We start from the raw sequence: 27,165 nt of genomic DNA, 5'->3' as shown, positions 1-27,165 counted from the left end.
GAAAAAGAGCAGCCAGAGGAGGAAGATGACTAGAGGGTAGGCAGCAGTTGGGCAATCAGTACTGAAAGGTTGCTTTCAGCCTGCCAAGACTTGGGGAATTAGACAAGCGAGATAAAACAAAACAAACAAACAAACTATATATATAAAAAACAATTTTTTAAAAGTTTTTTTATGTTCTATATTACTATTAGCTATATATTAATGAATGTTCCTTTAAAGCAGTGTAGTCATTATTGCTATTATTATTATTATTATGGTTAGTTATATATAATGGAATATTGTTCTTTCTCTATATTATGATTACTAGCACTATTACTGTTATTAGTTACATGTTATTGAAAGCTTCAAAGCAGCATAGGGTTTTTATAAATATTTTTGCTCATCTTTATGACAATTCTCCAGTGTTGGTATTGCTCCTCTATTTAACAGATTAGAAAACTGAAGCTCCAAGAACAGACTTGCCTAATAACACGGAATTTGTATGTCTCGAAGTGGCAATTCACACATAAGGCTCCGTGACTCCTGAACTCTCACAATTATTAGTTGGCTCTTTCCATGGTTTTTCTGAAGTTGCTAGAAGTTTACAGAAAAGGAAGTGCAGGAACATTTCACAAATCTACAGTCTGTAAGTTATCACATCCTGTACAGCTCTAAACACTGGAATAAGGAAGGGCTGATGACTTTCAGAAGATGAAGGTAAGTAGAAACCGTTGATGGGACTGAGAAACCAGAGTTAAAACCTCTTGGGAGCTTCTGAGGACTCAGCTGGAACCAACGGGCACAGGTAGGTAATGCTAGAAGACTTTTCTCATCTCACAATTCCCTTGCCGTGACCTCATTAGAGGAGTAATTTAACTTGAAACTCCTTGACAGCAGTTAAGAGACACTAGGGCCTTTTGGAAATAGAGTGGGCAAATGGAAGGAGTATCTGTTTTTAACTCTGTGTCCGCTGTATTCTAATTGCATAAACTCAGTGAGTCACTTACCTAAGGTTGTGTAATTAATGGGAGCAGAGCTCTTGTCTCTTCAAATGTGTTTAGACCATTTGTAAACTGGGCAGTCTGTGGGCTGAGAATGGTGCAGTGAAAAGGGATCCAAGCTGAGCTTAGCAACAAATACCACAACCTACTTGGTCTTTATGCTAAAAAGTGGGGAGGACCAAGGACGCGAGCCTATGTGTTATGAGTCCAAGACTTGTTCTCATACCACTGCATGCAGCTGTTTCTCCAGCCTGAGTAAACTCAGACACAGGCTGGCAATGCCAGGTGGGAAATTAGGAAGAGGTAGAATGATCTAGAGATTTATGCAAAGGCTTCAGACTCCAGGAAAGCTGAGATCCAAGACTGGTTTTACAGCTTCCCAGCTGTGTGAACCAGGGTGAACAATAAGGGTAACTGCAAATATTTCTTCAGCATTAACTCTGGGCCACACATATATGCAATAGGTATATTATTTGCATTCATAACAAACTTTATTTTGCATTTTCTTATTTATTACATGTTTTTACTAACTTACTAACATGCAGAGCTGTTGTAAGGATTAAAAGCACTGCAGGGTAAAAATTAAGAATGTGTCTAGTAAAATATGATAAACATATCTAAGATGAGTGCTAATAAATAGTATTATTAGACAAGAAATAAGTAAGCAGAGTTCATTTATTAGTCTGAAAATTCATCAAATATATGGCAATACAGTTGTTGTCAGTAGGTCTAGGGGAAAGGGAGGTTGTTGCATATTGCAAATTTTGTGTGACCATTTGCCTCTGGACATTGAGACCTCTCAAGATTCATGTTGCTGCCACCCTGTGGTGTGTTTATTATCTATAATGGACTGTGTCAAACATTATGGAAAAATCCTCATGAAACCAAGATTGTGTGGTTTTTCACTGTTCCATACTATCAGTTTCTTTCTCTAATGGACAGGCCAAGCCTGGACTAATTGGCAAAGACTGAGTTACTGTTTTTGGAGCCAGAAACTGGGAGCTCTGTACTTTTTAAGAGCTAAATCTATTTTTTCTTACATAGTTGGCAACACCATCATGACATTACAACCTGTTCCCAATGAGACCATCATAGTGCTCCCATCAAATGTCATCAACTTCTCCCAAGCAGAGAAATCCGAACCCATCAACCAGGGGCAGGATAGCCTGAAGAAACATCTACACGCAGAAATCAAAGTTATTGGGGTAAATCTAATTCAGAACGTGTTGGAGAGGGGTTGGGGGAAGTGCCAAGAGATGATGTATGTCTTGGGACTGGACATCTGTCGTGAGTGTGGAGACCCTAAAGTTTTGCCAGAGGGACTTTAGGGTAGAAGCCACTTGGAGAAAACTGTCCCGGAACTTTTCCACAAGAGGTTGTCTTAAAAATATATTTTCCCTTATTCTGAATATGAGGAATTGATTTTCTATTGTTGTCTTTGTATTTTTACAATACAGTGCTTTTCTATATTTTCTTTACAAAAGTAATGGTGGTAAATGATGACATATTGTGTGTATGTGTATATATTTCACAATTGCATGCTTAATAATCCAAACTGACTTTTTGCAAATAATTTTTCCCTCACTGCAAATTAGAGGAAATATACAACTCCTTTTCCTCTTTTCTCCTAATGTTTTTGAGAATGGAAATGATATTCACCTTTTGTTTGTCTGTTTCTCCTCTCACCCAGAATTTATTAAAGAAGCTGTATTGCATGAAGGGAGGAGAGAAAGAAGGGATCTATCTTGGATTGGGAGGGAAACACAGAGTTTTGGTTTCTAGAATTGCCTCTGCACTTATGTGATCTGAGGTGAGGCACTCTGTTTGACTGGATTTCAGGACCTGGTGGGACTGGTTTCCTGGCCTCATGTACAATCACATGGGTTTCTATGAGGCTCATGTGACATAAAGTCTAGAAAACTTCTTGGTAAATGATAATAGAGCTGTGAATCTCTGAGGTGGATGTCAGGAAGGAAAACTACCTCCTAAGACAGAGCTTCAGTTATACATGAGAACATGCAGTATTTGGTTTCTGTCCCTGTGTTAGTCTGCTAAGGGGGATGGCCTCTAAATGATGAGAACACATGGACACGTAGAACAGAACAATGCACACTGAGGCCTTTCAGAGGGTGGAGGGTGGGAGGAGAGAGAAGATCAGGAAAAATAACTAATGGATACTAGGCTTAATACCTGGGTGATGAAATAATCTGTACAGCAAACCCCCATGACACAAGTTTACCTATGTAACAGACATGCACTTGTACCCTTGAACTTAAAATAAAAGCTAAAAATAAAAGAGCTTCCAGAACTTCAGCTATAGGGTTGTGAACTGCAGTTTCCAAGGAGGTGACCAAAGGGGCAAACTCCATGTCCAGTGGAGTCTGGGAGATGAGGGGAGGGCCTTCTGCACTGCCAATACTGCAGAGAATGTGGGGGCTTTCAGGTGCCCCCTGTTTTCAGAGAGATAGAAAGAGAGTTAACTAGTCATGGACTTAGAGGTCCTGAGAGCTGGGAAAGCAAATCCCAGCACTTGCTGTGAGCTGGAAGCAAATGTCATGAGCAGACCAGGGCCTGAGAGGCAGAAATGCAGAAGCCTTCCTGAGCACCTGCCAGACACCTGAGACTGTGGCTTCTGTGGCAGAGCTGCACACCCTCCAGGATGTCTTTTCATATTTCTCACTCCAGAGTTTCCACAGGGTTTGTATCCTCATTAGGATCTTGCAGAAGGCGCATTAGTGCCATGGGAGCAGCAAAAAGGCCCTGTCTTTACAAATGCTGGTTTTCATCCTCAATCTCGCTTTCTCTTCCCACAGACTATCCAGATCTTGTGTGGCATGATGGTATTGAGCTTGGGGATCATTTTGGCATCTGCTTCCTTCTCTCCAAATTTTACCCAAGTGACTTCTACACTGTTGAACTCTGCTTACCCGTTCATAGGACCCTTTTTTGTGAGTAGAGTTTCTGAGGAGGGCAGGATGGGGCAAAGAGGGGAGGAAGATGCCAATAGCTTAGACTTTCCACCTGCCACCTTGCTATGTTTGATCTGCCAGGAGCAAGGAGTCAACGGTGAATCTTGTTCTCCTGTGTGTGTAGTTCAGGGAGGATTAAGTCGGGTAGGATGACAGGGGTTGCCTGATTTTAGATCAATTTCTTATCAGACTCAAATAAACATTTCTTTTGAAGATCATCTTATTTTTCACGTTATCATCTTGAGATATGATGAAGCTAGTGACTTCTCTCCAGGTTTAGGCAAAAAAAAAAATCCATGAATTAGGATAAAGTTGGGAAGGAACATTTTATACAAAAAAAAAAAGAGCATAAATGGAAGACATCACACACTCACAGAGAAACCACACTGTTATTCCCCCCATGCTTGTGGGGATCATGGAGGAAGGATAACTTACACCTCTGAGCATTTTGAAAATACTTTTACTGCATTGACTGATTCCCAGGTAAGGCTGAGCAGATATCTATGCCCAGTGATTGACAGGAAATTCCTCTGAAATAGCTGCAAGTCTGGAGTTTCAAAAGGACTTAGTAGTCCTTTCCTCAGAGAACTGCTTTCTCTAAGATGGAGGCTTTCTCATAGGTAAGTTTCCCTTTCATAGATGTTTTTTCCTTCAACTTCCTGCAATTCAGTAGCTATTTGTTTTTCTTACATTTGTGTATTTGATGCACCAAGAAGTCCACCTTTTTGTGTATCTTGTCCACTTTTCTTGTCTTATTAACTAAAGTTACACTTGGATTTGGATTTCATTGGTTTTCCCCAAATGACCTTTTTCTGTTCCAAGATCCATGCCAAGCTACTACATTACACTACATTACATTTTGTCATGATGTCTCCTCAGGGTCCTCTAGGCTGTCTAAGATTTTCCTTTTCCTTGAGAACTTTGACAGTTTTGGGTAGCGCTGGCTGAGATTTTTATAGAATGTTCCTAAATTTGGGTTTGTCTGATTTTTTTTTTTGATGTTTAGAGTATGGTGATGAATTTTTGGGTGATGATGATGAGGTAAAGCACCATTTTCATCAAGTCATATCAAGGGTCATGCTACCAACATAATGTCACTGACACAATTAACCTTGATTATGTGGTTGGGGTAGTATTTTCCAGATTTCTCCTCTGTAAAATTACTACTTTTTTTTTTTAACCATTGCTTTTATGTCCTTCCCTAGAGAACATCTTACACCAAAACTGTCTCATTTTATTAAAAAAACAAAAATTATTTCCTGGCTTTTAAGGTCTTTTTTTGTTTAGTGGGATATTTTTTGTTTATCAGGATATATTTCTGCTATCTTTTTTTTTTCTGATGTTATCTGAATGTTATATGGACAAAGGGACAAATCTATATCTTTAAATGGAACTTACCTCATTGATCACTGGTTTCTCAGGGATTTTCCCATGAGAGTTGTCTATAAACATTGTGATAGTGACGTCGAAGTTACTCCGTACATGGAACCTGACCTGACCATTTTCTCTTTTATCTTAGTTTATCATCTCTGGCTCTCTATCAATCGCCACAGAGCAAAGGTTAACCAGGCTTTTGGTGAGTAAGAGAGCTATAACCCACAACCCAATGGATCAAAATAAAACTTAGACAGAACTCTTTAAGGCTAGTCTTTCTACTTTGAAAAGTTGAAAACTCAGTTCCAGAGCAGTTGGTTGTTGTTAGAATTAGGAGCCGGGCCTGGATCCTCTGTATCCTTGTTCAGAGCACATTTCTCCAATTATTGTACCCTACATCAAAGTCTGCATTCAGGGGATTATAATATTCCCTCTGCCCGTGCCGAAGAATCTATCACAGAGAAATTGTGCCTGTTTATGATGTTCTTTCGGTGATAACTGGCCTTCAAATTCAGGTTTTCAGTGGCAAGGAAGCTGACAGTGTTATGAAGCGGTCTATTGGTTGGGGTCCATTCTTTAAGCCCAGGTGTTACAGCCCTTGAAAAAAAAAATGAGTCAAAGTGTTGTTCATGTGAGGTATCCAAAGTAGGCACAGAGGCTACTACAGTATACTACATTACATTTAGGCCTGATGTCTCCTCAGGTTCCTTTAGACTTTCTCAGATTTTCCTTTTCCTTGAGGACTTCAATAGTTTTGGGTAGTGCTGGCTGACTCTATCCTTTCATCTATCTCACCAGAAGTATAATACTTTTATTTTGTTTGAGTATAAATTCTTGCACCCTAAAAAGTTGTCCTTAGTCATTTGTATTGGCTAACAAAAAAACAAAACAACAACAACAAAAAACAAAGCTTTACCCGTCTTTATCCCTTATTCCAGCAAAAACTAGAGTTGGAAGTGGCAGGGAGATAAAGCCTGGATTATAGGGAGAATCTTCTCTTGTCTTTAAAGTTTCATTAAGTCTTCGCTCAATCCATTATCCCTCAAGGGGTTGATGTTGGAGATTATGTGAGAGAATGTCATACCATGCAATTGCACCAAGACTCAATTTGGAAGCTCTGGCTACAAAAATCTCCCAAAGCCAGCAAGGAAGTGAGAAACAGCGTCCCGAAAAATGCCAATTCTTTTTCTCATCGGTATTTAGAGATTATTATTTGGAACCCTCAGTTAGACTCGGAACTACTAACTAGATCTGTGCTGTTTAATTTAACTTTCTTTGAGGATGGAAATGAAATGTAACTTTCTATGATAATAGAAATGAAATGTAACTTTCTATGATGATGGAAATGCACTACAGCTGTACTGTACAATATGGCAGTCACATGTGGCTATCGATGATGTGAAATATAGATAGTGCAACTGAATAAAAATTTCTCTTAATTTTACTTTAAATATAGATAGTCTATGTGGCTATTGGCAACCATACTGAGTAGCTTGGCACAAGGGTAGCGCTTTCAAACTTTTAGGAGCAAATATATGGGCCTGTTACTCCAGAGAACAATCCCACAGTGAACATACAGGAAGCTCAAGGATGCAGGATGTGGTCTCAGGGTGGGCTCAGACTCACCAGAGACATCGCGGCTTTAGTGAGTTCTACTCTTGTCACACATTGCACCAGCCCTTTTTGAGATTGAAGAAGAGTGCCATCTCAAGACAAATCTAGCTTATTCTAAGAAATATAGACTCTAGGCATCAAGACTACTACTGGCTACTAGGAGGCCGAGGAGTGTACACTTCAGTCATTATGTTGGGAAATTGGGGTCCCAGAGCATCAACTGGTGAGTTCCTAAAAGAAGAAGTGCCCATGTGGGATTACGTAACATTCTACTGTACGGCTGTGGGGTGTGCCCTGGAGCCTACCTACCTGTAACTGTAGCTTTCAGAGTACTCTTAGCTCAATTCTCTTTTCTGTGTGAGTTGGAGTACAAAAGAAGTCACTTCTGAGGTCAGTTTATCTATTCCCTTCACTTCATAAATGTATAAATGAGAACCAGAGTGGGAAATAAAACCAAGGAACTGATTACCCAAGGGAATAAACCAAGGCAAGTCTAGTACTGTGACCTCAGTATTCTGACCTCCAGTTCAGACCTTTTTCTTGTACTTCCCGCTGCCTCCCACACATTACACCATCCTTGGGCCTGCACCTAGACCTCTGCCCACAGCCACCCCATACTGCACTCAGTGTGGCCAATCATATGCCTGCCCAGGTTCCAGGGCCTGCCTGAGACTCAGAACCACCCCCTCACTCATCTTTGAGAGGTGTGCTTTTGAGAGAAGCAATGGGCAGGCAAGAGTGAGCTATTAGGTTGGTGCAAACATAATTGTGGTTTTATGGCAAAAACCACTATTACTTTTGCACCATGCTAATACATGATCTATCTTTTCCATGTGGCTGATGCTTCCACCAGGGGTTTTTGAGTTGAGCGAGAGAGAAACTGCATCTGGTATGTTGCCACCTTCACTTTGGGTCACGCTCTCTTGGTAATGTTGCAGGTAAAGCCTCATGAAAGCCCTGCTATCTGTCCTGGGGAAAGAATTTAGGAGAGTAACATTCTCTACCACACCACTGAGGTCCTGCTTAAGGTGAACCAGTTCGTATAGTCATTCATTCAGCCAAGATTTACCCTGGAGATTGAGAGATTTTTGCTGGACACTGGAGAGGCATACAGCAATAAATGATCAATCCCAGACCTCCTGAGGGGACAGATAAGGGAATAACTTACAATTTAATGGCAAAGATGCATAAGAGATTCATGAGTCATTAGCAATGATCCTTACCCAGCATTTCTCTTTCAGGTGCATAGCAGCCTGGTTGGAAGCATTCTGAGTGCTCTGTCTGCCCTGGTGGGTTTCATTATCCTGTCTGTCAAACTGGCCACCTTAAATCCTGCCTCACTGCAGTGTGAGTTGGACAAAAATAATATACCAACAAGAAGTTATGTTTCTTACTATTATCATGATTCACTTTATACCACGGACTGCTATACAGCCAAAGCCAGTCTGGCTGTAAGTATTTTTAGGTGGGATGTTCTAATCTTATGAGGTATTCGAAAGCCTTGATTTCTTGTTATTCCTTCTTTTGAAAATCTCTCTATTAGTTCTGGTTTGGGCATCTGGGGGGAAAGCCAGGTTTATGTAAATCAAAGGGGACTACAGGGATGAGATTAAGGGGATTACATACTAATAGAGTGGAATTGAAAATGTTAAATAAGGTTGATGATGAAAAACTAAAACTTACTGTTTGTAGAGGTTCTTAATTATCAAACTAATCCAATTTTGGAGGCATAAATTATGAGTTTATCAAAATGAGAATCTTGGCACATGGAGTGGTGAATTAAGAACGGAAACAGAGCAGAAAGACCCAGGAGATCAGAATAGGCCAACAAGGAAACAGTATGTGTGCATGGTAAGGAGTTAATTTGGTTTGAGAAGACATCAGATTCAGTACTAAGAAAAAGAGGATAGGAAATATGGGATGAGAAGATAAGGGCTTCTTCTTCTAATGATCACAATAATGAATAATACTGATCAGGTGAGAATGCAACATTATTGTTGCTTTTTGTTATAGCTGAAAGAAGTGTGATATATTAAATCAGGAGATAAGAAATATAGGGAGATGGAGAGTGTAATTGAGAATGATTGCAGGAGAATTCTATCTCTTTGGAAGAAGAAAAACAATGAAGTTTGGCTAACAGAAATAATATGTCTGAAGTTGAAAGATTAAGGGGCATGTGCATGGTCAGCAACACATTGAGAGAAAAACAGGCAACATAAGAGTAAAGAGACGGCTGGGTCAGTGGCTCACGCCTATAATACAAGCATTTTGGGAGGCCATGGTGCATGGATCACGAGGTCAGGTGTTCAAGATGAGCCTGGCCATGACGGTGAAACCCCATCTCTACTAAAAGTACAAAAACTAGCCGGGTGTGGTGGTGGGCAGCCGTAATCCCAGCTACTTGGGAGGCTGAGGCGGAGGATTACCTGAGCCTGGGAGTGAGCTGAGATCATGCCACTGCACTCCAGCCTGGGTGACAGAGCGAGACTCCATCTCAAAAAAAAAAAAAGAATAAAGAGATTGCAGAATATTTGTTGTCCTGCAATCATAAAAAGAAGATAAGCCAAGAACTCAGCTGGAAGATGGACAGATAGAAAGGTCTGGTCAAAGTCATGTTTGTATAGCACTCATTAGAAAGAGGGCCTTGCTCCCAATGTAATGGTATAATGAGAAAAAGTACAAGTAAATGAGGCTGACAGTAATTGGCACAGATTAACACCTGGCACAGCCAATTCCACCTTGGGAAAAATTCTGAAGAGAAATTTCAGAGAAATTTGGTAGTGATAAAGTATAAATTCATGATGGGACGATTTTACATTGGAAATAAGAGAGATTCTGTCGAGTTTGCTTGCTGGAACAATTTCCAGTAATGGAAAAAGTTATATCTTCTCTTTAACTGTGTGTAAATACCACAAACCAAAGTTTCATGTGATCAAATTATCTCCGTTTATTATCAGATGGCCAGTTCTGCACAAAGAATGTCTCAGGACAGAAATGGTAGAATTCATCCTTGTGAGTTGGTGTTGGTGATTAGCAACTCTGACAGTTTACTACCTTCACTGTGTTTTTCTAAGCCTTACAGTCACCCCCCCCCCCAAAAAAAAGAAAAAAAAGAAAAAACATAAAAAACAACAAAGAAACAACAACAAAAATCAAGAAGAAATCCAAAGGGGTTCAGATACATAGACAGGGATGTCAATACTAAATTTTACAAAGGACTTGCACAGTCAAAACCTCCTTGATCCTTACAAATCTCTGAGAAGGAAATGTTAGTATGCATGTTTGATACATGAGGAAACAGGAGCTAGAGAAAGAGAGAGACTTGTCCAGGCTTACACAGCTACTAAGCAGTAAAGGTGAGACTGGAACGGAGCTGCTGATTCTCCGTCCTGGGAGTTATTACGCCACTCTGCTTTCTTACCGAGTGAACAATGTCATCAGAACTATGGATGTCTCAAAGAAGTAAGAAATAAGTGTATGAAGTAGATTAGTTGATTTAGTTACTATTCATCTCCCTTTCTCCTCTCAAGGAAATGAGTTAAGGGGTTGAATTAAGACAATTGTGAGGTGTGGGAGGAGCAGTTTTATCTTCCTGATGGTGTCCTTTCTTCATTCTCTAATGGTTGAGGTGGTCTTCATCTCTATGGTCACCTCTCAACTAGGCATGAAGGCTTCAGCTGACCTAAGCAACATCAACCTTTTATTTCTTGACTTTCAGGGAACTCTCTCTCTGATGCTGATTTGCACTCTGCTGGAATTCTGCCTAGCTGTGCTCACTGCTGTGCTGCGGTGGAAACAGGCTTACTCTGACTTCCCTGGGGTGAGTGTGCTGGCCGGCTTCGCTTAACCTTGCCTAGTGTATCTCATCCCTGCACTGTGTTGAGTATGTCACCAAGAGTGGTAGAAGGAACAACCAGACAATCACGAGATACACATGGGAGGGCATTTGCATTGTGATGGAAGACAGAGAAGAAAAGCCGATGGCAATTGAGTAAGTGACAAGCTGAAAATTCACTGGATATGAAAATAGTTAATCATGAGAAATCAACTGGTTCAATCTTCCCATTTTGTCAGCCAAGGGAATGAGACTCTGGGAAGTTAAATGACTGGCCTGGCATTATGCTATGAGTTTGTGCCTTTGCTGAGGACACTAGAACCTGGCTTGCCTCCCTTATAAGCAGAAACAATTTCTGCCACAACCACTAGTCTCTTTAATAGTATTGACTTGGTAAAGGGCATTTACACACGTAACTGGATCCAGTGAATATCTTATGCTCTGCATTTGCCCCTGGTGATCTTAAAATTCTTTTGCCTTTTTAAAGCTATATTAAAAATGTATTGTTGAATCAAACCCCTATGGACTTATGGCTTTATTTAACTGAATTAAAAAGCCTTGATTTATCCAAAATTGTATTATAGAGTGTAGAATGAATACTAGGGTGATAAATTGCAATTATTTGAAGAACCTGGTGATATGCTCTACTTATCTTGGATTAGCTAAGAATTCTATGTATACAGTTGGAAAAATGGCATATATACATCTATCTTGAACCTGATTGAAGTCTGAAGACCTAACATATTTTGTTTCTTCTAGAGTGTACTTTTCCTGCCTCACAGTTACATTGGTAATTCTGGCATGTCCTCAAAAATGACTCATGACCATGGATATGAAGAACTATTGACTTCTTAAGAAAAAAGGGAGAAATATTAATCAGGAAGTTGATTCTTATGATAATATGGAAAAGTTAACCATTATAGAAAAGCAAAGCTTGAGTTTCCTAAATGTAAGCTTTTAAAGTAATGAACATTAAAAAAAAATTATTTCACTGTCATTTAAGATATGTGTTCATTGGGGATCTCTTGATTTGCCTGACATTGACTTCAGCAAAAGCACGGGGCTGTAAATTACCATTTACTAGACTAGCCAAATAGTCTGAATTTCCAGAAAACCAGGCAGAATGATCATTCCCAGAAACATTTCCTAGAAAATGTTTCCCAGAAAACTAGACAGAATGATCATTCAATGGATCACAGTGAAGCAAAGGACACTACTTTTTATTGTACCCCTTAATTGTCAACAGGAGTTAACTGATTTGTTGTGGTGCTCAAACTTTTTTATGCAGGTGCTAGTGTTTTATCCTATGTATTTTAACTCATTAGTGCATAAAGGCAAGCCCCATATAATGAAGTCTCAGGGTATATGAAAGTAGCTGGCTTCAAAATAAAATTTTTGAGTGCATATTTTGTTTTAACACTCATTTTGTTGTTTTTTCCCTTAAACACAGAATAAGTCAACAATGACAGACATAAACCCAAAATGGAACTCCATTTTCTCCCCATCAAATATTCAAACAAAACTAATGAGCAAACAAAAGCTAACCAGGAATACTCATTTTTTATGAAGCATCGACCAGTTCATACTTATTTTCTTACTGCAAGAAAGACCAATTGTTTGTGTACAAATATTAAGTTTCAGCATGTGTGTACACACACACACACGTAGAAAAGTATTTCAATTTTACATGAGCTCCATTTCGTTGAAAGAACTGGTCATGTTTCTCCTGCTTTTACCCACTGTAGTAGGGGTCATACCCGCTGTATCAGATATCCTGATACTCAGCTTTTCTGCTGTTTTTTTTCCAGGCTGAAACTGGACTGTCAGATTCTTTGACTTTAGCTTTATCTTCAGACTCTCGTTCATTATGTCTTCTCCCTGTCCATTGCACCCCCCACTGACACACACCATTTCTTTTATTTATTTACCTACTGTGGACATTCAACTTTTATTGACACTTATTGGATACCGGACACTATGTCAAATAAGAGAAACAGAGATGACAGTGAAATTAGGGATATATACAGGGCACTAACTATTATTTGAACACAGAATAAAGCATACCTTCTTCTGCCTAAAAGAATGTAGGGGATAAACAGGTGTGTGTGTGTGTGTGTGTGTGTGTATGTGTATGTGTGAGAGAGAGTCCTTCCTTTGAAAATCCACATCCCCCATATCAATCACATGGTGCCACCTTCTGCCACAGGAGAGGACTATGACTCAGAGTCCACAATTGGTGTATTCATCTACTGTACTCACACTCCAGCTTTGTTCCTCACCCCCTGCCACCATGTCTTCACCACCACCACAGCACTCTGGATACCAGAAGTCTTACTGATTACCCAGTCAAACTTCTGGTCTTCAAAGTTCCCCCCGGGTCTCTCTTCAGCTTTGACTTGTTTATCAGAGAAGGCATCCAGCCCTTTAGGCAACACTCAAAACCACTTTTTATCCTAGGCTAAACCTCACTGCCATGTCATCCACTGATACCTTTTCTTTCAAGTAGCAATGCCCCTTCAGCCCAAGTCAAGTGAGAATGATTCCTACCTTGAGATAGAAGATGTATTGAGATAACCTTTGTAAAGCAGTTACCAATATAGCTGACACATGAAAGATGCTCAGTGAACTTGAGTTTTGTTGTGTGTTTACTTCCCTTTGCTTTCACTTCCATAGTCCAACTTTCCTTCCCCTTCCACTTCCACCCTCTATGTCCAAAATTAACTTCAACCCCAATACATCGCTGGGATTTGGAACCTGATTATACTCATGAAATCTTTCATTTCTTCAACAAAGTCTGGGCCAGGCACAGTGGTTCTTGCCTGTAACCCCAGCACTTTGGGCGGTTGAGGCGGGCAGATTGCTTGAGTTCAGGAGTTCGAGACGAGCCTGGAGACCATGACCAAACCCTATCTCTACAAAAAAAAAAAAAAATAGCCAGGTGTGGTGACACATGCCTGTAGTCCCAGCTACTCAAGAGGCTGAGGCAGGAAAATCACCTGAAACTGAGAGGTTGAGGCTCATTGAGCCATGATCTTGCCACTGCACTCTAGCTTGGTGGACAGAGCAAGACCTTGAAAAAAAAAAAAAAAGAAAGAAAGGAAAAAAAAGAGAGAAAGAAAGTTGTAGAATGCTCTAAATAGGATGACTCAGACTGTGTAGGAAACATGTTTTCTCTTCCCTTTGCAGGAGAAAGATTTTAGAATTATTGGCCTTTCAATTTCTGCACAGTTGACTCTACTGACACCTTATGGTGATAACGAGGAACAACTTTTCTCCCAAGAGAAATAGAAAAAGGCAAACCAAGGTATCTGGAATTCACTGGAGGTATCTAACTTGACCACAGGAAATCACACTTGCTACCTTTGTCCTTTACAGTGTCTCCACATGTCATCAGTGAGGGGAAACTATGCATTTTTCAAAAGTTATTTATTATTGTAAGGAAAGTGGCTGTGCTTCAGTCAGGAGTAGGCCAAGGTAAACATCTGGTATGGTACGACACAGCGGGTTTGGAGCGCAGGTGCACAACCCCATGCATTATGTAACCATTTACTATAACCTGTTTGTGTGAGCTCATACCTGGCTTTGAGCCACTCTGTCTGTGAGTAATATAACTGCACTGCTGACTCTGTAGGACAGGAGAGAGAATAAAGCCGTGTCCCAACTGCCTACAATCCAAGTGTTCTTTCAGCTACCCACCACCTGTCCACCAGCTCCCCTCAGAACCCAGCTCAGGTTGGAACCTGTCAATTGGCATAGTCAGTAGGATCCCAAGATGAGTGAGCCCTTGGCCTCAATGATCCCAGGTCAGCCATGTGGGCCCAGCATGGGTTGTGGTACCTGATGGCAGCCGTGCTGCTAGGATGGGCCTTGGTGGAAACATGGGTGGTGGTGGACAGGTCTCCTGTGAGCATTGGAGAAGGCACTGAAGTACCTGTAAGCACAGAGCAATGAGAGGACAATACCTTTGCTGGCATAGTTCAATGGGCATTTTTGACTGTACTACGGTAAGTGCACACTCAGTCCCTGCAGGATGCAGCAAAGGTAGGGGACCTCCAGGCACAAACAGAAACCCGGAGGCCCGGATACACAGCTTGGAATGAGAATTAGAGTCTGCCATTAGTGTGGGCTTGGGCCCACCATCCCAGTCAGAGACTCCTGCTCAGTCTGATACTGAGGAAGAAGAACATCAGTTGCGAGTTTGCCCAGTGGTCCATCAGAAAATAGAGCAGGAACAGTCATTGGGGCCCCAGGGTTGGGCTTGGAGACCACCTACCATGACAGAGCAGATGTCTTACAGTGCCTATACCCCAATTATATTGTGGGAATTAGATAAACAGTGTCAGCAGTGCTTGGGGGAACCCATACCTGCCTCGATGCCTCATCTTTGGGATGAGGGAGCCAACAGCATCGTCTGCTCTGCCTCTGAAATGGAAAAGTTGGCTTCCATTACGACTCATCCCTCCCTCCATCAGTGATTGCAGGTGAGCAGGTGGTTAGCACGGGGCAAGGCGACCACACCCTAATTGAACGGCTGATGGTGGCCATTTGAACGCTATGGAAAGATGCCAAAGAAATACCAGAAACTGTGAGTAAATGGCAGTCGTATCTAGATTTAGTGCAAGTAATTTGGGAGATGGGTGTGTGGCAGGCTGTTCCATCTGACTACCCAAGGGCCAGATGATGAACGCTTTACCTCCCACATGAGGGACCTTGTGTTGGGCTCTGTGCCCCTGAGTGCCTTTGGTTCCCTGGCCACTGTCCTCACTCTATGTGGGGTGCCGCATACATAAGGTGACTACTTCCATGGCGGCCCTCAGGGAAGCAGAGGGCTGTAGGTGAGACCAGAGAGTCTGTGCCATAAAAAAGGGGAAAGTTTCCCTTCTCCAGGAGGCTACCTCTTGGGACAAAATGCATCCCCAGTAGGTGATCTGCACACAGATGTAGATTGATTTGATTTTGGCTGGGGTTGTGTGAAAGAAAATTGATAAGCAACTCCGTGAAGTACTGTTAACTTTGTGGAGGCAATTGTCCCCACAGCAGCAATTCTGGAAAATGCCTAAGAGGGAGAAGGATGATGCATCCTGCAGGGACTGAGTGTCCCACCCAGACACTCAAGCTCAAGGACTACTAGAAGATGGGTGGAGGTATAAAGCCTTTTTTTTTTCGAGACAGAGTCTCGCTCTGTCACCCAGGCTGGAGTGCAATGGCATGATCTCGGCTCACTGCAAGTTCTGCCTCCCGGGTTCACACCATTCTCCTTCCTCAGCCTCCCAAGTAGCTGGGACTACAGGCATCTGCCACTGCACCCAGCTAATTTTTTATATTTTTAGTAGAGATGGGGTTTCACCATGTCAGCCAGGATGGTCTCAATCTCCTGACCTCGTGATCCGCCCATCTCAGCCTCCCAAAGTGCTGGGATTACAGGCATGAGCCACCACGCCCAGGCTGTTCTTGATTATTTAAAAAATTTAATATCGCAATACCAATTATACTATTTACTGTACCTTTAAAATACATTTTCTTATTGCTTTCAGAAGTTTAATTTTATTATTTTTGGTAGGGTTTATTTCTGGGATGTGAAGTTGGTTCAACATATACAAATCAATAAATATGATTCACCACATAAACAGAATTAAAAGCAAAAACCATATGACATCTCAATAGATGCAGAAAAGGCTTTTGGTAAAATTCACCATCCTTCATGTTAAAAATCCCTCAACAAATTAGGCATCAAAGGAACATAACTCAAAATAATAAGAGCCATCTATGACAAACCCGCAGCCAACAGCCAGCATCATACTGAACTGGCAAAAGCAGGCAGCATTCCCCCTGAGAACTGGAAAAAGGCATGGATGATCATTCTCATCACTCCTATTCAGCATAGTACTAGAAGTTCTAGCCAGAGCACTCGGGCAAGAGAAAGAAATAAAAGGCATCCAAATAGAAAGAGAGGAAGGAAGTCAAATTGTCTCTCTTCACAGACAACGTGATTCTATACTTATAAAATCCTAAAGACTCCAGCAAAAGACTCCTAGAAATCATTAACAACTTCAGTAAAGTTTCAAGATACAAAATCAATGTAGAACCATTACTATCACTTCTATATACCAATAATGTTCAACCTGAAAGCCAAATTAAGAATGCAATCTCATTTACAATGCTACAAAAAGCATAAAATACCAAGAGTAGAGCTAATCAAGTAGGTGAAAGATCTTTACAATAAGAACTACAAAACACTGCTGAAAGAAATCAGAGACGACATGAACAAATGAAAAAACAGTTCATGCTCATGGATAGAAATAATCAATATTGTTAAAATGGCCATACTGCTCCATGAATTTCTTTAAAAAATTGTATATATTGATTTTTATCAAAAGCTTTGTCTGCATACCTCTGTTGAGATTAACAAAGTCTTTTTTTCTTATTTGATGTGTTTCTGCAGTAAGTGATTTTCGAAGATTTTCTATTGTCAAATTATATATTATAACTGGAATGAGTTCAATTTGGCCATGACCAAATGTTTTAAAAATACATCTTCCTATTCTATTTGCCACTTTTATTTTTCAGTTTCTTACATCTATATATATGAGGGACAGTGATTTATAATTTCTCATTATCACACTGCTTATATTAGTTTTCTATTGTGCCTGTACCAAATTACCACAAGCTTTTTGACTTAAAACAATACAATTTTATCTTAGAGTTCTGTGGGTCAGGATACAACACTGGTCTCACTGGGCTAAAAATCAAGTTATCTACAGAACTACTTTCCTCTCTGGAGCTTCTAGGGAAAAAAATCCATGACCTTGCCTTTTCCAGCTCCTTGAGGCTGTCTCATTCATTGACTCATGGGCTTTTTGAAGGCTGGCAGTGGCAGATCACGTCCTTCTCATGTTGCACCTCTGACCATTCTTCTATCCTCAACTCTCTCTTAGACTTACCTGGGAAAGGTTCTCCACTTATAAGGACTCTTATTATTACATTAGAATCACCATAATTCTCCAGGATAAACTCTGTGTTAAGATCAACTGCTTAGCAAACTTGATTCTATCTGCAACTTTTAAAATCATTTGCCAGATATCATAGCATACTCTCAGATTCCAGGGAGTAGGATGTGGATAACTTTGGGTACTATTATTCTTGGTAACATACTGCCTTTTTTGATGTTGTTATTGCAGAAAATAGAAGAAAAATAACAATTGTGTCCTGGCTGACACTGGCTGGGAGCTCATTGTCAGTAGACATGTGGTGAGGCAATGAGTCATAACCAACGTGGGTTTCTTTTTGTCCCATGAAAGATTTGGTGTGACATGAGCTGATGAAAAAGAACTTAATTCAAGTAATAAATTTGTTTCTATTTTCACAAATTTGGAAGTTTTAAAATGGTACCCTGTTTCCTGGTTCCTTGAGAAGTTGTGGGGTTGAATGGTGGGAAATCAAATGCATAACCAGCATCAGCATTACATTAAAGAGTACACGTGCAGGTTTGTTACATGGGTATATTACATGATGCTGAGGCTTGAGGTCCCAAATATCCCATCACCCAGGCAGTAAGCATAGTACCCAACAGGGGCTCTTCAACCTGTGCCCCCCTCCCTCCCTTCCCCATCAAGTGAGTGGTCCTCAATGTCTGTTGTTCCCATCTTTACATTCATATGTATTCAATATTTAGCTCCCACTTGCTAGTGAAAACAATGCAGTATTTGGTTTTCTGTTCTTCCGTTCATTTGCTTAGGATAATGGCCTCCAGTTCCATCCATGTTGCTGCCAAGGACAAGATTTCATTGTTTTTTATGATCGCATAGTATTCCATGTTTTATATGTACCACAATTCCTTTATCCAATCCACCGTGGACAGGCCCCTAGGTTGATTCCATGTCTTTGCTATCATGAGTAGCACTGCAATGAACATATGTGTGCATGTGTCTTTTTGATAGAATGAATTATTTTCCTTTGGGTATATACCCAGTAACAGGATTGCTGAGTCAAATGGTAGTTGTGTTTTTAGGTCTTCTAGGAATCACCACACTGCTTTCCACAGTGGCTGAACCAGTTTCCATTCCCACCAACAGTGTGTAGGTGTTCCCTTTTCTCCACAGCCTTGTCGGCATCTGTTGTTCTGTGACTTTTTAGTGATAGCCTTTCTGACTGGTGTAAGATGGTATCTTATTGTGGTTTTGATTTGCATTTCTCTGATGATTCATGATGTTGAACATTTTTTCATATTTGTTGGTTGCTTGTATGTCTTCTTTTGAGAAGTGTCTGTGCATGTCCTTTTCCCATTTTTAATTGGATTTTTTTTTTTTTTTTTTGGTTTTTGCTTAAGATCCTTGTAGAAGCTGGATATTAGACCTTTGGCAGATGTATAGTTTGTGAGTACTTTTTCTCATTCTTAGGCTCTCTGTTTACTGGTAATTTCTTTTTTTGTTTTTTGTTTTTTTTTGTTTGAGACGGAGTCTTGCTCTGTCACCCAGGCTGGAGTGCAGTGGCACGATCTCCGCTCACTGCGAGCTCTGCCTCCTGGGTTTGCACCATTCTCCTGCCTCAGCCTCCTGAGTAGCTGGGACCACAGGTGCCCGCCACCATGCCCGGCTAACTTGTTTTTGTATTTTTAGTAGAGACAGGGGTTTTTTTCTGGAAATACACATAAAAATCTAGAAATATAAGACATTATAGAAGTACCACAGGACCACATATCTGAGGGGAAATTAGGACCCTCTGTGGGGTTACTGTGCTGAGTTACACCCTAACAAATCTATCCCCAAAGACACCTTATAAGAGTGAACAGGACTTGCTAACCTAAATAGGTGTAGAGCTAGCACTACTCCAGGGAAGTGGAAATAGCAGCAAGTCAGCCAGGAAAAACAATAGAGGTGTAAACGAAGGGAATAATTAGGACACTAGAGCATAACCATCATCAACACTTGCCTTGTATCCTCATTTCAGAAGAACTGCTGAATGCTGGATATGAAAGCTAATGTCTTTGAGAGTCAGTGGACAAGTCTGTAACAGGGGCATGCATCTATGCAAAAGTGACAGTGAGACTAACTCACGGAAGGGTATTGTGGAAAGTGGTGTCTTTACCATTGTTCTTTAATGGTCCATGTGCCATGGATAACTAGTTTTCCTTGTGTTGCATCTGGCTGGGACTGGACAGAGAAACAACATCATATTGTATCCATGGAGATAGTTGAAAGTGCTGCAAAATGACATCCTGCAGTTGTGTTGTTTTGTTTTGTTTTGTTTTTGGTAAAAGCCTATCTAGTGATATCTGGGAGATATACACATATATATATATACACACACACACATAAAGATACACATATATGTATATATACACATGCATGCACACACACACACACACACACACACACACATATATATATATATATCCAGGTATAAAGTGACATATATAATTTACCAATGAGTGGCCTCCAGTCACCACACTTAATTGGGAACATGTTTTCCATGGCAAAAACACAATTCTGTTGCAAAGAAAGAAAAAATTATGCTATAATTTAACCAATTACACACACAATAGTGTAATGAACATTATGTTAATATCTTTGACTCTGAAATGGGATATCCAAGGGTTTTCTGGTTGATCGACAGAACCAAATGAAAACCAGTTTCTCCCCTGGAATGAGAAAATATATGAGGAGGCTGATATAAAGGCCCAACAGATATTTTTGTCCAGAAACAAAATGAGAATTTTGCCTTACAAAATTAAACTTGGAAGTAAATGTTTCTATTATCATGTGTCTTGAACATCCAAATAAGTGCTTACAATGGAGAAAAAAATCAGTAGGTTAAAAGACACATATATATGTATATAGATATGTGCATATATATGTAAACATACATATGTGTATAGATATTCACCTGTGTAAATTCTTGTGGAGGAATCATAGAATTAACATGATTTGTAGAGGGAATTTAGAGTCCAAGTTGAATTGTTTAAATGTTAGTGGATGTCAGGATGTTATTAGGCTTATTGTTTTGTTTCAAATATTACAAAATATTTTATAAGAAAAATTCTGAAAAGATTTTAAGAAGTCCTTGGCAAAAAAAAAGAAAAAGAAAAAGAAAAAAATACCAAGATGAGAGAGTGGATTGGGAAAGCGTTAGTAGCAAACTGATTTTTGTTTGTTTGTTTACATGATGTCAATCCTTTGGTTCTATGAAACATTTCTCCTACTGCCTTAAATATGATACACAATAAATTAACATTTGCCAACAATATGATATTTTTCTTGAATTTTTGGAAACTTCTGAAGCATTCACTAAGGAGTTACCATTTCACAAGGATGAAAAAATAGAGCAGTCCAGTTACTGTGGCATAAGAAAAGACTTTGTCATACCTGGGGTTACAAGTCTAATGAAATCACATGAACTGGGAGGAGAGTTTTTCAAAAAAACAGAAGTAATAGTAGGGAAAGTATATTAAATAATTACAACTGTTATGTGATAAGATACACAATAAGGATTTTATAAAATACAATATTATCAAATAAAATCATGTTTTTAAGAAGATCCCTAATTCAGAAGCACTCATAATTTATAGTTAGTTTTTATTACACGAAGCCAGAGAAACATGAGTCCTATTAACAGTGAATCTGGCAAGCAAGACATGCATACTATTCAGGAGACACAGCAACGGAGGGGAGCTAGCGTTGACAATATGCTCTTACATTGATACTGTGTTAGCATGTGAGAAGTGAAGTTAGATTATTATATCAGGGATATATTACAAAACTTAAAAACATTGCAGATACCTATCTGGCAAGGAGAGTGAGATAAATCACAGGAAACTAGTGGCCCATGGGTCTAAGACAAAGTTTCATCACAAATTACACATCAGACAGGTATTCGTCCTCTTTGAGGACTGTGAATTAGAGTCCACACACCAGAAAGGACAATAACGTCCATTGGTGTGCCCTGAAGAGATGCAAAGGTAGGAAGAGACCGTGCCTTATGGTAGTCCCGTGTTTGATCTTAGAAGGAGTCTAAGTGGAGATGATGTGAACACCAGGCCTATGGGGGTCACTGTAAACTGAGCTACAGGAAACTTGGGTATGGAAAAATATTGCCTGAAATTTTGCTGCAAATAGTCAGTTCTCTTTCTTTCTGGAATCTGAGCAGCAAGGTAAATATCCAAATTTCGTTCATCGAGGCTTAGATACTTTGCATAAGGTCAGTAACGCTGTGTTCTCTTGCCGAGGATTAGGCAGCTATAGTTCAGTGCAGATTTGGCCTAGCTGACTGCCTGGGTCAATATGAAAATGAGGATGTAAGTAAAAAATCCAGCTCTGCCCTAATCAAAGTTGTGGAAATAAAATAATATTATGAATATTATTTGATTATTTCGATCAAATATCATTATATTATTATGAATATTATTTTCCAGAGACACAAAATCTCTTGCCACTACATTTTGATATTGATCAAGGAAATATTTAAAAGTGGCTCTCCACTAAGCGTTTTCTCTCCTGGTGCCAACAGCAATACCTGGACATCAGAGGCAGATGCAGTCAAGGGAATGATCATAAACTTTCTTTGGAAAGAGACCATCTTACTACCAAGCCAGTCGGGGGCTTGGATCTTGCCCTAACAGCAACTGAAGAATTTGAGGCTTTTTCTGAAAAGGCAGCCCCAGGTCCTAAGGGTGAGTGAACACGAGACCAGAGCACAGGCTTAGGGGAAAAGCATCGTTTCCTGAGACAGGACTGAGATTTCCTCAAGATATCCACATTTTCCAGGTCACTGAGTATGGTAGAAAACTATCTGAACCTTCCTGAACTAAACAAACCTTACAAATTGACAAAATGAAAAGGGACTGAATAAAGCTGTTCATTATTGGAAGGAAAAAAAACCACAAAAATGTTATCATTACTTATGTATTAGGTTGGTGCAAAAGTCACTGCGGCTTTTGCCATTAAAAGTAATGGCAAATATATAAATAAATAATAGTAAGATTAATTGCAGTATCCTGTGTTGGACAAGAGAACAGACAATGTGTACATTTTTATCTTCCTGCAAGATATCTCAAGTTTGGAGTCTCGGAGGTGGGGAAGAAATTAATGTGCAATGATGTTAGAAAGGCCTTCACCCTGAGAAGATGCACCTCCTCACAGGATGTTTTTTACTCTCCAGGAGGCTCAGATCCTGATTGGGCTGATGACACGATGCCTGGGTCTTACAATGGCGCTTTTTGTTTCAACTGTTTATACAGTTGGAGTTCTCCATATAATTAATATGAACTATCATTTATGGGGATCCTTCTCAGTGAGTACTAGTCATTGTTCTACTACTTCTAATTTCAGGTATCTGCAAATGACTTCATCCTCTTCTCTTGAAAATCTATGCATTAATTTTAGATACCAAACTTGGGTGATTGTTTGGGTAAATAATATTGACCAAAGAGTGGGAGAAGGTAGGAGATTATTTTAGGGACGGGAGTGCCGATGGAAGCTCTGGATTGATTCTCTCTAATCAGTTCTTTCTGTCTGGAGCACTGTGGAAATAGCAGCAAATCAGCCAGGGAAAACAATAGAGGTATAAATGAATTGAATAATTAGTACACAGAAGCATAACCATCCTCAACAGTGGGTTTGTATCCTCATTTAGGAAGAACTGCTGAATGCTGGATATGAAAGCTAATGTCTTTGAGAGTCAGTGGACAAGTCTGTAACAGGGGCTTTGCTGCTGGAAGGAAAGCGACCAAGGGTCTGGTAAGTGTCTTTTGGTTAAGCCTGAGAGTTCTAGCAAGAGACATTTCCTGAGCTGCAAGGATAAGACACATCAAACCTGGCTGGTTCTCTAAAGAGGCTCCCTCGAAATGTTCTCATGTAATCCTAATAAATTTTTCCCCTGTGACACTTAGGCAAGAATGATAGACTTAGCTCTGTGCTGTAACATTCCATGTGCAACACAATCCCTGCATTGGAGCCTGATGTAATCAAGGCTTCCTCTATACCAGATGCTTCCTGCCCCCCACCTTTTTTTTTTTTCAGAGTGGGAGCACTGTCCAAGTCGATTTCCAAATTCAAATCAGCTGAGTTGAATGTCATTTTGTGGACTCTCAGAGACAGAAAGAACATGAGACTGTATATTTCCAAAAATCTTTTTCTCTCCTTTTTAGATCCAAGGCAGCCTGGGGATGAATACAGTCAGTGCCACCACAGCAGGAACAGGCACAGTTCTGATGGCTGTGGAAGTAATACATATCTTTTTAAGAAGAATTTGTATCTCTACTTATAACACTTTTTTTCTGTAGTAAGTACTGTTGCACTAATACAATAATATAAATAGGTTTTATATTCAGGAGGTTTCCTTGTGAATTCTCAACGTGGAGCTAACTGGAGTCATTGGACTTATACATGTTGGACTATCTCTTGAAATTTACAGGGTTTGGGCTTTTGAAACATGCCAGGAGTAATGTACCAAAAAAAAAAAAAAAATAACCTCTTCTCTCTGACCACTCTGATGTTGTGTGCTTGGACAATGGAAAATGTTGTAAGGACTCAGAGTCCAGGGAGCACTTCCCTCTTGATTTGAAACACTAGCTGAAGAGAAAACAGAAAACTGACAGCTGTAGCTACACCATAATTTCCAAGGATTCTGAGCAACAAGCTAAGATGACTGGGTCATATACATTCATTTTCCTCAATGGCATCCACAGTGAGTGAGAAGTTCAGGGGGTTAAATGCAGACTGTTGTGTCATAAGAAGCAACTGGTTTTAAAGACTAAAAGATACTTCCAAGCTAAATAAAAGCAAAACAAAACAAACAAAATACTATGAGGTGTAGGGATGGCTAAAACAAACAAACAAAATCAGTTTAGACACTTTGTCTAATCTGCCACTCTTTTTAAATATACATATATATATTTATATATATATGTGTGTATATATATGTAATAATAGTATATCTATATCTATAGTATAGCTTACTGTGGTAAGAATATTTAACATGAGATTAGCAACCTAAAGCATTTTTGTGTACAAGATATTATTGTTGACTATAGGTACAATAGTGTACACAGGATCTCCAGAGCTTACTCATCTTGCTTGACTGAAGCTTTATATCTGTTGATTAGCAACTCCCCACTTTTGCTATCCTCAGATCCTGGTAACCAGCATTTCAGCCTTTGATTCTATGAGTCACACTATTGTAGATACCTCGTACGATTGGAATCATGCAGTATTTGTCTTTCTGTGACTGGTTTTTATCATATGCATCATGGCTTCCAGGTTCATTTATGTTGCAGTATATTGCAGAATTTCCTTCTTTCTAAAGCCTTAAAAAGGCCTTTCTTCATTATTGGAAGAAAAAAAGCAAAAGCATTATTTATTTATGTATTAGGTTGGCATATACCAAATTTTCATATTTTGGCTACCATGAATAGTGATTAAATGAACATAGGAGTGCTAATATCTCTTGGGGATCCTGATTTTACTGTTTTGGGATTAATACCCAGAAATGGGATTGTTGGATCATATGGGAGTTCTTATTTAAGTTTTTGAAAAAAATTATATGTCTTTCCATAGCGGCACCACCATTTTACATTTCCGCCAACAGTGTGCAAAGGTACCAACTTCTTTACAACCTCACCAAAACTTGCTGACTTTGTTCTATAGTTGCCAGCCTGACAGGTGTGAGATAATATTTTACTGCGGTTTTGATTTTCATTTACCTGATGGTTAGTGATTTCAGTACTTTCACATATACCTGTTGGTATACTTAGATAAGTTTCCTACTTATCTAACTATAAGATAATTAGAAATAAGAAAATTAGAATTTTCTTATTTCTTCACAGGTTGTGATTTTTGTACCAAATAACGAGAACGAACGATCTGTAGTCTCTCCTGAACATATCTATGATGATGTGGCATTTCCACAGATCCCAGTGGTTTGAGGTTTCCAAAACATTTGTCCTATTCTCACACTATTGGGTAATCACCATGTACAACTGTGAGACTATGTATAGCTGACTATTTGGGAGTTTACACATTAAGAATCCTCTGATGACAAAATATAGTATAATAAAGACATCTTATTTTATAATGCTGATAATTGTTTTGATTCTGTACCATTCCTTTCTCCTACTTCTCCAAGAACCAGGACACAGAATATCATTTCAAAGTTATGAGACCCATAATAGAAATAAGTTGTTAGTTGGTTTGGGTTATTTTGGTTTGGTTATTTTTGTATCATTCCATGTCACAACAAGTATTTCAAAGGAGAAAAAGAAATTCATGTTGGTTGTTTCTCATCCCAACAACTCTATTTGTCCCACTTTTTAATATATTCTTCCCCTATGACTGAAGTTACAGGATATTTCTACTGTCAATGAATCCTCAGCCGGAATATAACCTGTTATTATTTTCCATCTTCCTTGACAATATCCTTAGACAAGAATAACGTGGTATTTAGAATAATAGCCCCACAAAGATGTCCACATCCTGATCCCCAGAACCTTTGAATACATTATATGGCACATGGGTGTCAAAGGTTGCAGAATTAAGATTGGTAGACTCTGACTTTAAAATATGGAGATTATCCTGGATGCACTCCCATGTCCAGTATAATCACATGGATTCTTAACAGTGGAAAACCTTTTCTGCTTGTAGTCATAGTGAGTGATGTGACAATGGCAGAAGAGTTCTTCTCCTTCCTTGTGAGAAGGACTTAACTCACCATTGCTGGCTTTGAAGGGACCAAGAACTGTGATCAACCTCTAGAAGCTGAAAAATGCAAAGAGGTGGATTTGTCCTTGGATCCTTCAAAAAAGAACAATAAAAGTTCAACACAGGCAGGGAAATAATATGCTTATCTCACTATGAATGAAGTGTAAGGGGCCAGAAATAATTTTTCAAATAAAATGTTATAGTATATGAAAAGAAAAAATATGACAATGTATCATGATCAAGATGAGCTCATTCCAGATATTCAAATATATTTTAACATTCTAATCTTTAAATACCACATTTACCACAGAAGCAGGTTGTTTAAAGTATAATAGTATAATAATCTCAATAGATGCATGACAACAAATCTTTGGAATGAAAAAGCAAGTATTCATGGTTTTAAAGCAAACTCTTAAAAATAAGGATAAAGGAAAACTTCCTAAGCTAACAAGAAAATTATTTTAAACCTACAGTGAATAGCATTATTAGTGATAAAACCTGAAAAGTGTTACATTATTGTCAGCAACACAACAATTATACACACTTCCTACATTTATTCAGGATTATTCTGGGTCCTTTATGTAGTAAAGTAAGACAATTCATAATTAAATATAAATTGTTAGAGAAGAACCAAACTGTCATTAGTTGCAGATAATGAATTTTTTGTGTAGAAAATTTAAATGCATTTATAGAAAAAAATTAGA

The 27,165-nt window shown here is 39.3% G+C and overlaps 1 protein-coding gene and 1 long non-coding RNA gene across 5 annotated transcripts; both read left to right on the top strand.

Annotated features, from left to right (window-relative positions):
• The first annotated feature begins 363 nt into the window (after window positions 1–363).
• LOC101140208 (membrane-spanning 4-domains subfamily A member 6A) lies at window positions 364–11,769 on the top strand. 4 transcript variants are annotated; one of them, XR_010129119.1, is made up of 7 exons: window positions 364–784; window positions 2,025–2,185; window positions 3,794–3,928; window positions 5,469–5,525; window positions 8,179–8,388; window positions 10,656–10,928; window positions 11,532–11,597. XR_010129119.1 is itself a non-coding variant. In XM_019037594.4 (7 exons), exons 2-7 carry the CDS (start codon window positions 2,039–2,041, stop codon window positions 11,625–11,627), a joined length of 747 nt encoding a protein of 248 aa, XP_018893139.3. In that variant the 5' UTR covers window positions 366–784; window positions 2,025–2,038; the 3' UTR covers window positions 11,628–11,769. The 4 variants fall into 4 exon arrangements, 3 of the variants coding, with proteins under 3 accessions (XP_063549253.1, XP_018893139.3, XP_063549252.1); XM_019037594.4 differs by having other exon boundaries at window positions 366–784; window positions 10,656–10,757; window positions 11,532–11,769; XM_063693182.1 differs by lacking the exon at window positions 5,469–5,525 and having other exon boundaries at window positions 366–784; window positions 10,656–10,757; window positions 11,532–11,769.
• An 11,182-nt stretch (window positions 11,770–22,951) lies between these two features.
• On the top strand, window positions 22,952–24,053 carry LOC134756449 (uncharacterized). The gene is made up of 3 exons (XR_010129118.1): window positions 22,952–23,057; window positions 23,400–23,503; window positions 23,914–24,053. It is a non-coding gene; the product is annotated as an uncharacterized lncRNA (long non-coding RNA).
• The last annotated feature ends 3,112 nt before the right edge of the window (window positions 24,054–27,165 follow it).

The sequence above is a fragment of the Gorilla gorilla genome, chromosome 9, assembly GCF_029281585.2.
Source record: "Gorilla gorilla gorilla isolate KB3781 chromosome 9, NHGRI_mGorGor1-v2.1_pri, whole genome shotgun sequence".
Classification (NCBI taxonomy): domain Eukaryota; kingdom Metazoa; phylum Chordata; class Mammalia; order Primates; family Hominidae; genus Gorilla; species Gorilla gorilla.
This window is presented reverse-complemented; position numbering and strand designations above follow the sequence as displayed.